The 10,474-nt window shown below is 47.3% G+C and overlaps 1 protein-coding gene across 1 annotated transcript; it reads left to right on the forward strand.

Moving 5' to 3' along the window:
- The first annotated feature begins 4,863 nt into the window (after nt 1–4,863).
- On the forward strand, nt 4,864–10,093 carry LOC138569012 (hemoglobin larval subunit alpha-like). The gene is made up of 3 exons (XM_069646739.1): nt 4,864–5,031; nt 6,863–7,067; nt 9,786–10,093. Exons 1-3 carry the CDS (start codon nt 4,937–4,939, stop codon nt 9,912–9,914), a joined length of 429 nt encoding a protein of 142 aa, XP_069502840.1. The 5' UTR covers nt 4,864–4,936; the 3' UTR covers nt 9,915–10,093.
- The last annotated feature ends 381 nt before the right edge of the window (nt 10,094–10,474 follow it).

The following is a 10,474-nucleotide window of genomic DNA, read 5'->3' on the forward strand; positions in this document are numbered from 1 at the left end:
CTAGAGGCAGCCGCCATGGTTTTACGCTTGTTTTTATTAGATAAAGGTTCATAGATCAGCGCCTGACTAGGTACCTTCCGGGGGCTCCGTTTTTTGTAACTTCTCCAGAGATGACTGGGCAATGCCATGGGCTCAGGGGGACATATCCCAACATCGGAGGAATCAGGCGGAGCAGAGCTCTTAGATATAGCCCCTGAAGAGGGTGGCCTTAATGCCCGAGCCTCCGTCCGGTACAGTTCATGGCAATTCAAGACCCCCACAAGGCCCTCAATCATACCCAAAGACCTAGAGGTCTGCTCCTCCTGGGCAGTCGGTTTAGACATGATCACGCTGCATTTGCTGGACCAGTCCGTTATTAACGATTCCAAGACATCAAACATTACAGCAGTGGAGGTGCTCATGTTAAATAAATCAATGGGTGCGTTGGCGCAAACATACGAAGGAGAAGAAAAGCCATGCTGCCTGCGCCCCGATATAGAGGAAGAAAAAACAAGTATGGCGAGGGGGGTGATGTAGAACCTCAGAGGGAGAAAAGGACTCCCGTGGTGCAGAGAAAGTCTCAGGCCAGGAGGCAGAACAGAGGACCAGAGGAGGTAGTACAGTGTCACGAGGACCAGGCAATAATTCCAAAGAAGGCTCCAAAGGACTCACGTCAAAAATTATGTAACTTCTAAATTCGGGCTGCTGACGCCATTTTCGCCAGAGTGTACCATACAAATAGTCTCGCCCACTAAATTGGCATGCGTAAAGTTGATGTCAGATTGCGAGGGTGCCATCACAGAGTGTTCTTTGCAAGGCCAGAGGACTTTACCAGAAGGAGAAAGCTGCGTCACAGCAGGGAAGGATGCAGCGATGGTTGGTTCCATAGGTAGCGAAAGGGACCTTGCTATTTGTTCAATGGTTTTGGAACCCAAATACTGCAGGGGAACAGCGAGTTTGTGGGCCAGGTCATCAGAAAAAGTGCAAGCAGAGGCAACAATGCCATCAAGTTTTTTCGTGAACGGGGAATAAAAAGATGTAATTTTTTCAGGCAAAATGTTTTTTCCCAGAGTATGTGTACGTTGCGGACATGCACGTTTTGTGCGGCGAGTAGTATTGCCGGGAAGTCCACTGCCATCATCGAAGACCCCACCAATAGACGTTCGTCAGTGAGTCATTCGATGCCTCCTCTTCCACCTACTGCCCAAGAGGTGTCGAGCCACGCGGTTAAGCAAGCGTGGCGTAGAGGGCCAAGGAAATTGGAGCTTCAGAGTTTACACAGAGAAGAGGTGGCAGTTTAAAAAAAAGCGAATTTCAGCAGAGAGCAAGGGGAGATAGAAAGGTGGGAATTGAGAATGGCGTAGGCTGCACTGCAGCAAACGCACACAATTCCACAGGGAATAGTGGGTCGCCAACCCCAGCCACCAAACTCACCAAACTGCCAAATTGCAGCCTCACTTGACCACACTCATGCGCGCAATCGCGCTTGAAACAAGGTTTTGCAAGGGAAAGCAAGTCAGGTAGCTGAGCACCGAGCTCCCAGGCAAACAGGTACACAAAATAATGAACTGCAGAGTAGTTTGCCTATCCATGCAGGATTTGTCAGCAAGCAGAGCAAAATGCAGGAAGGCAAGTGTTGAAGATGAGAGGGTCCTCTGCCAAACTGTAGCTTCACTTGACTACTCACTTCACACTTGCGCACGCATACGCGCTGGAAGTGAGGTTTTGTAAGGGAAAGCAAGTCAGGTAGCCGAGCACCGTGTGGATGGATTTCAGGTGACAATTAGGCAAATGTTCTCTGCCCAAGTTGGGGTTGCACTAGACTATTCCCCACCTCCTGCTGAGTTTGAGGCAGAGACTGGTGGGCCAGAAGCAAGGTGACACCAATCCCAGGAGGGAGGACAGCTGAGAGGCATTGCCTTTGCAGGAGTAGGGGCTTCTGATTATTCATAAGGAAACATGGCTTTAAGTGACCAGGAAACCAACACGGAGGCCATCACAGGGTGTCTTGATTCTTCCCAATGCCTTCTATAAATAGTTAATACAGAGAAAGTTTCTTACTCAGAAAATGTGCTCTAAATGAGTCCCGTCTCACCTTAAAGGAAAGTTTGCACACCCTTTGTGAGGTGCATGACCCTAGTGTCCGGTGATGGCCGCCCATTTAAAACAAATGAGGCTATATTATTTATTCATCAATGGGTGAAAGCTTAAAGTGGATCAATAGTGTGTATTAAAAACTCCCAAACGAGGCGAGTCCCCAGACTTTATTCGTGACTCAGCAGGGTTCGTATCTAAAAATACTGTGAATCTAAAAAATGCAACGTTCCCGAAGTGAACCTTTCCATCACCTATTCCAATTAGTGTGCAAAAAAATACTATAAAAACATAGGTTCACCATCCCTGGTGGAAACCAATATTTCTTACACTGGAGTAAACTTAAAGTTATTCAAAGTTTTACTCCCATCTGAACAACCGGTTTCAGTAGAACTAGTGCCGGCTCTTCAAGACTCAAAAGAAGTTTGGGAGCTTCGCTAAAACCAGAGCGCCAGCCGACACGTGCTCTTACTACTACATATATGAAATCACGTATTGATAGGTCAGTGTATCTTCCAAATGTGCTGCTTTACATTCATGATGGCGTGCCTCCAACCTTATGCCTCACCGACCTCCTCCGCACCTTAGTATCATTTCAGAGACAAAGGACACTGGCATGGAGCACTACTCTGCTTCCAAACTCCCTGCCAGTGACATACAGTGGGTGTGGCCTGATAAGCAACGCCCATCAAGAAACGAGTTAGTGGTAGATCTCTTGCTTAGGCTGGGGCCTCCCTCTGGAACAGCCTCCCTGCCTCACTGAAACTTTTGGAGAACCATCTCTGGTTCCAGAAGCACCTCAAAACCTTCCTCTTTGCTTCTGCTTTTTCTCCTCCTCTCCCCTGCTGTATCCCTGGCTGAAACTGCACTGGTTACCTGGCCACCCTCGGATCCCGGGCCCAGGTCCCATCCACTGACAGTCCCACACCTGCACTGCTTTCCTGGCAACTCGTGACTGTCTCTGTATCCCTACAGTCCCACTACCAGCAATTGACACCGGTTGTCTGCACTTACCCTTGCACTTGCCACCAGCTGGCAGTACTTTACTTATACTTATTATTCTTTTATACCGTGTACTGCACTTTCCCCTCCACCCCTCCCTTGCACTTTCCCCCTTCCCCCTTCCCATGCACTTGCGCGATTACAATGACACCTGGCCAAGTAGGATTGCTGTCTGTCTTCTCTCTGTTCCCCTCCCTTGCCTCGTCGTGCCTCGAAACACTTGTGTATAGAAGCGTTATAAATGCCATATCATATCATATCATCCTATCTTACCACAAGGTGCCACCTGCTGTTCAGGCGACTACACCCTGGCACACCTACTAACCATATGCGGTGCTAAGCACTTACACACATCGCACTTAACAAAACCGGTCAGTGCCTTCTTCAAGCACTTAGCGGTACTGCAAACTACAATGCATTCTGCCTGTGAGGGACCCCAGATTAGCCGAAGCACAGGGTAAATACTGCGCAGGCACACAGAAGACAGGCACAGTTTTCAGAAATATTCGTGCAAGTCTACAGGTAAGGTGATTGGGTGGGGATGGGTCAGGACTCGGGACGGCAGAGAGAGGTCAGGTGCTACGTGGAGGTAAGTGTTGTGCAGGGCCACTTACTGCTGTATGAAGGGTGTCAAAGGTAGTGGTTCGATATTTTTACAGCCACATAAAAATACCCTTTCAATGAAACAACTCTGAAAAATGAAAATCAATAAAAGCAATACATTTTGGTCTCTGTTTTTTCAATTCTGTCCTTTATACACCGATAAAATGACTGAACCGTTGGCAGTTGGCAGCCATGTGCTGCTGATAGGCAGATGTTCACCCTTTCTAACCAGATGTTGAGCCACACATAGTTCAATCTCTGAGGACTCAGACTCTGGGGACTATGGGGACTCAGACTACAGAGAAGAAGGCTAGACATCAGCAGGTGTGTGCAAAAAATAAATATCACTCTTGCCCGATGAGGGCGATGTGGAGCACTCGGCCCCACTGACTCCCCTCTTCTCTTTCCTGATCAGGCTGGTCAGAAGACCAGAGAACAAGCTGCGCAGACCTGCCTGTGCTCTAACACTTCCCACTCTGGTCCTCCTATTCAGCCCATCCCCTTCTCTCCCTTTGCCCTCAGCTCAGACCAGCACTACTCTGATCCCACTCCTCCTCGCTGCAGTTCTCGGGTAGTACGGTGAGCAGACATACCGGTTTTGCCAGGACTGTCCGGGTATTTGCACCTCCATCCCGAGGTACTAAGTCTTTTTAAAGTTTAAAAACCCTGTCCCGGGATTTGGGGATCGGGTGGATACCATCCCGGTTTTTGACCGGATATGATGATTTTTCCATTGGTTTGCCAAAAACCAGGATGGAATCCACCCGATCCCCAAATCCCGGACAGGGTTTTTTAAACTTAAAATAGCTTTGGGACCACAAGCGCTGCAGCATGACACGGGACAGGCCATCCACGTAGAAGTAGGACTACAGTTTCACTGCTGAACCCTCCACTGTTTAGCCCCCAGAGTGTCCCATTCAGTGATCTGCCCCCACCCTGCAGCAGCAGGAAAGGGCCGGATCCTTTCCCTGTAGGGAAAGGGGACCTGCACAATCACTCGCCAGGCAGCCATTGCAGATAAGACCTCTGTGCAAGTCATCTTGCAAAGACCCACCCCCTGCCTGGCACTGTGCCAGGGAGATAAGATAGCCTCCCACCTTGGGTGGAACCCAAGAATGACAAATGACGGTGGATATCTGCAAACGCTCCCGAACCCCCAGACCCTTTTAAAAAGGGGGCTTGACCGGTTTCCAGCACCGACTGCCTTCACCAGCCATCTCCTGCTGACCCAGGGCCCCCCAGCTCCACAACCATCAAGATGACTCTGACCGCTGAAGACAAGGCCCTCGTCGTCGCCCTCTGGGGCAAGATCGCCAGCCACACCGATGCCCTCGGAGGCGAAGCCCTCGACAGGTAAAGGCTTTCAAGAGGGAGGCATGTCTGAAAAGTTACTAATTCTACCAGTTGGGGGTGTAAAGGGTCCCAGGTTAAGGTCGTTACTGGCTAAGCCAACATATTTTGATAACTCTTCTGCCACATGGTGCTTTATTTTTATGTAGGCCGGCCCTCACTGCCTATAGATTGCATGCATGCCCAGGTAGAGTGTGTTGGTCACTGATACATTATATAATGGGCGCTATCGCAATAGCCTCCTTTCATGGTTTTGCATCATGTCATAGAAAGCTTGGGCCTGATTCTCCAGCCTGTTTTGCAGGCAAGTGGAAGAGATGCTGAAGCACACCTCCCTCACTTGAGTGAAAAACCCTGAAACCATTCTCCACGGGCAGGAGAATGAGTGCAGCTGGATTGGAAAATCTCAAGAGCTTTTCCGTGCGCAGAGGAATCACTCACCCCCTGTGCCTGTGTGATGCGGGTGCACGGGGAAGTGCATTGAACTAATGGCCATTTCTGACCCTTCTGTGCATTTACTGCTCTTGGTAAAGCCAGGAGTGGTAAGAACTGTCGCTGTCTCATGTGATGCCAATCCTTCAGGAGAACTTTTCTGTTTGGGCTATTAGGTGGCAGAGCCACGTACAAGCCCAAACTATTGCATTAGCGGGCAGATAGGGAGCATCGGCAAATGAGGAGGGACACAAAGCTTAACGGTGCTGTTTGGTTTATTTGCCCACCCACTGACTGCCCATGGCCATGCTAATCCATATGGCCATTCCCACCCAGTTCCTGCGCCTCCCTGCCTAAACCACCTCCTCATGGCAACTCTTTGTGCTCGCTTTAAACAAGCCTTACCAATAAACTATGCACTTAGAGTGCCTGCCAGTGTTTTTCCAAAGCAGTCTACTTAATTAATTAATTGGGGATATAAACACGCGGTGGGTGTAATAAAAATGACACATCTATGTCTGCCTTCAGCCGTTCGATTTATGAGCACTATTCACTGAAGCTCTGTTAAAAACAAGCATTGGCAAAGCCAACAGTGTTGGATTCTGTATAAGTGGCATGCAATTACCAGGCACTGGTGTTAGATGCCCAGGTATTTGCTACATGTTGCACCTGCTGCCATCAAAGGCCAGTTCATGCCACTATGGCAGTGCCTGGCAAGTGCCTTTCCCCTACTCCGGTGGTGACAGTGCGCGGTACAAATGTCCTTTAACATTAACATTAACACCTACAGGAAAGGCGGAACTTTTGGCATTGCCAATGCTTGTTGCATTGTGACAGGGCCGTTAAGTCTCATTAGGGTGAGATGCCCTCCTCCCTCCCGCATGGGTGTTGGGATCCTATGCATTGGTTACGTCATGGGCTGTGGGAGCGCGATGCTTAACCAAGAGCACGATCCACAGCTAAGGCCTAGGTAACCTTTAGGAATAATGTGACCTGAACATTGCCTTGTATATGACATCTGCAAATAAGTTAATCGTGCAGGTTTTCCAGGTGCCCTAGTACTTGTGAATTAGGCCCCTCCTAGTCCCTCTCTCTGGTTGATCTCAGAGTGAGAGGCCAGAGTGTCAGCTGTTATCCAACATACATGAGACCTGCAGAGCCATGCAGTGTGGTTCTTACAGAGGTTAAAGGCGGTGGGGGAGTCCTGTATCAGACTCTCTGGTGAAAGTGAGGGTACCTCAGAACTCACATCAAATAAGAAATTAAATACCCACAATGAACAACAAAACGTAGACACGTGTTTACTTTGCGAAAGGGCAAGGATATCAGCCGTGAATGTGAAATGCCTGTCGAGTTGCACTTTACTGCAGTTCCCCTAAATATGTCCTTGCCCCCCCCCCAGGCTGTTTGCAAGCTTCGGCCAGACTAGGACCTACTTCAGCCACTTCGACCTCAGCCCGGGCTCCGCTGACGTGAAGCGACATGGCGGCAAGGTCCTGAGCGCCGTCGGTGAAGCCGCCAAGCACATTGATGACCTCGACATGGGGCTGTCCAAGCTGAGCGACCTGCACGCCTACAACCTGAGAGTGGATCCCGGAAACTTCCAGGTGAGTCCAGATCACCATTCACCGAACTTATGTGAATGTAACCAAGCACCAGGAGTAGGACGTTTTCAAACATCAGTAGTTTCTTAGGTTTGCATCCCAGCTTCCACAGGTCCATTCTCTGCCATAGGAGGCGAAAGAGGAGGCCATTATTAATTTTCAAGAACACATGATCTGCAGAGTTTGGCAAAAGGCCTTGGCTGCTTTTAAGCTATAAACAATAACCGAGCGGTGAGGCGTGGGGGGAAGTGGGGTGAGAGCGGTAGGGTTAGCTTGCCCACTCAGTGGCTCTTTTAAGTGACAATGAGGGTTCCTAATGGGAAAGGTGTCACCACCTGGCAGGACAATGTCCCAAAATAACAGGTCGGTCGTGCAAGCTGCAGACCCCCTCAGCGAACGGCAAAAGTCCCAGTTTTGCTTTCTGCTGCCTGTGAGGGGGTCTGCAGGACGTGGGACCCACCCTGTCATTTTGGGCTTACCAGGACTCACAATTTAGTGTGTAATTTGGACCTTCAGGCAGCAGAGCGGCTCTCCTGACACCTTGCTCTGTATCAACAGAGCATTGCAATGGGAGCCATTTGAAATTGATGGGAGTGAAGAGGGAACCATTAGCAGTGGACTTTTGCCACTTAAGAAATGTCAATGGGAGTGATCAGAAGTCTGAAGGGTGCATAATGCTGCATGCTTTATGAAATAATGACTATGGCTTTAAAACCCAAGGGGGATGTGTTAGGCTCACATTAATCTTCTAGTGTGACTTTGCATGCAGGATGGGGAGAATAAAACTAAAGCCATACTCTTATTGCTAAACCTATTTCTATGACAATGTATATAGTCTAAAGTTAGTTTATTATGAAAGGCTAGTTCATTATGTAATGTGGTTTGATTTCAAGGCATTGCTATAAATAATTATTTAAGCACATGAAATGCAAAGCAAAACCTTAATGAATATCTATATTATCAACTAAACCTGGGAAGATGTGTTCAGTTGCTTAAACTGTCCAAATCCCGGTTTCACCATTTAACCAAAGTGTGTTATCCTGGGAAAATCATTTAAACACATTGTGGTTTAGCTGCAGCTCCATACGTGATTCACTTCATAGCTTATGTTAATATATCATGCTTTTATTTATAATAATAGTGTAATTTAGGTATTTTGCACCACAAAGTTATTTGCCACTTGGCTTACTCATGGCAACTTATTCTTAGGTCACTTCCATGGTGCCTCCAAGTATCAAAGACTGATGATGTGCCTTGAAAAGTCCTTTTTTGTGAAGCCACTCCTGTTGGTGCAATCCACATGCAAATCAGGGGGGTTGCATGCGTTTTGATTCACAGAGCCTGGAGAGTACAGTAATAGACGAATTTCCTGCAACCAGTGCCCCAGATAAGATTTGGAAGTGGGAGGATTGTACTCCCTATTTTTTAAAGTTGAGAGTAAAATGATGTTTTAGGGAATAAAAATGTAAATTGAATTCCCAATGAGAGTATTTTATAAGCGAGTAGAAATATGTTATAACTAGAAAATGGAAATGTTGGATGAATAAGTATTCCTTTGCACCTAGTTATTCATTGCAAATTATAAGATACATGTTTACTTTTTCCAATCAGGCAGTTAAAATAGTAATTTCTTCCTGTGGTACCACGTGCACTACTGGCCCAAGCATATCCATGGAGCTTTGTGAGTGAAAGCAGGGGCACGATACTGAATGATACTGTATAGAATCGCATGTACTGCATTTAGGGGGAAAAGTAGCAGGATTTTTTTTGTGGCTCCCCGCCCACTCTTGCAATGCTGGATAATCCCCTGCAGGGGACCCTTTATGATAATGGGCGGCACTTACAGGCAGAAATGTTGGGAGGACACACTGCCCAGGACACAACCGATGAGTGGGCAAACGTCCCGGCCCACTTACCCCTGAAATGCTCAAAAGAGTGGTAGAACAGTAACCCACCCAAGACAACCACCCCAGCCACCCTCACCTTTCACCCGCAACCCTGGACAACCATGAGCCCAAACCAAACCACACCCACAAACAGAAGAAAAATGAATGAAATTCAATAACTTGCACCCCTGAAACCTTGCCTTCTGCCACAAGAATATTTTACCAGCACTCAAAACTAATATTCCTCCTAACCACTAGACACATCCTGAAAATCGAGAATGAAGCCCCAACTGCGCCATTTTGAATGTCAGCGGCGCAGCACTCTCTACAAAGTCCTTAAAACGAAACAAAGCATCTTAACACATAAGGCTTTAAAACATGAACAAGTGATTGTCAGGCAGAGGCAAAGGGTTAACGCTATTGAAATAATTACTTCTTAATACCTGATGTCTTCAGCAGGGAATAATGCCCTGCAGTGGAGCTGCTGGTTCAGTTGATGACGTCACAGAAATAGTGTAATTGTTCACAACTTCATTGGCGTGTTTACCGATTATAGTGCTCTCTGACTGGGCCTTTCTTTGCCCTAAATTCAGTGGAAGGGACCCTTGCTGTGGACCACAGCACCGTTAGCACTTTAACAACCTAATGTAAAATGGCCTCGCAAAGTACACATTCTGCTATTTTGGATGCCTCTTGGTACTACTGCACAGAACAATATGAACTATTTTGTTGAGAAGATTGAATATTGGAGAAGTCATGGAGAAAAATGTTCTGCTGGTTATTGTTCTATAGACTTTTTTATGCTAATGGAGTACATGTTTTTTTTCTCTTTCAGTTGCTCTCTCACTGCATCCAGATTGTCTTGGCTGCCCACTTCCCAGCTGACTTCACCCCACAGGCCCAGGCTGCCTGGGACAAGTTCCTGGCCGCAGTGTCCGGTGTCCTGACCTCCAAGTACAGATAAACTGTGGGTTCAAGGCGTGAAGAGAGAGAAGACAAAATGGCCGCCATGAGGATGGCTTGAAACGTATCATTAGCATCAAATATTAGCAATAGACTGAACGCTCGTTATTTATGCTTTTTTCTCACGTCAGATGTGGCCTTTTCTTTCTTTTGTAACTTCTTAATAAAATGTGAAACTTTCTTCGTGTACTTTTATCTCTGATTTTACCAATAGCGTCTCCAGTTGGTCCTAGTATTGCTTGTAAATTAATCAGCTAATGCTTCAAAATAGGGCTAAAAATGTTTCCTTTATACACTGCATGCCTTTATCAGCAGTGTGGCACACACCACAACTGTCCACTATCCAATCAACATCTCTGTCCATTCCTGCCCACCAATATGCCCACCAATAACATTTACCCAACCACTTTGCTGTCCATCATGTCCTTCATGCATCAATCTAAATAGCCTTGCCCGTACACTAAATGGGGGTAGCATTCTGTGATCACGCACAAGCACCCCGTCTTCTACTGACAACTCCCCTTGAATCTTCGCACAAACTTGCAATTCTCTGTCCAAAAC

The sequence above is a fragment of the Ambystoma mexicanum genome, chromosome 2q, assembly GCF_040938575.1.
Source record: "Ambystoma mexicanum isolate Mex_15411 chromosome 2q, UKY_AmexF1_1, whole genome shotgun sequence".
Lineage (NCBI taxonomy): Eukaryota > Metazoa > Chordata > Amphibia > Caudata > Ambystomatidae > Ambystoma > Ambystoma mexicanum.

Bases quoted from the DNA above. Each gene is read 5' to 3' on its own strand.
- LOC138569012 (XM_069646739.1), top strand. From the start codon at position 4,937: ATGACTCTGACCGCTGAAGACAAGGCCCTCGTCGTCGCCCTCTGGGGC. The intron at 5,032-6,862 runs GTAAAGGCTTTC...CCCCCCCCCCAG, and splicing joins GGAGGCGAAGCCCTCGACAG to GCTGTTTGCAAGCTTCGGCC. The intron at 7,068-9,785 runs GTGAGTCCAGAT...TTTCTCTTTCAG, and splicing joins TGGATCCCGGAAACTTCCAG to TTGCTCTCTCACTGCATCCA.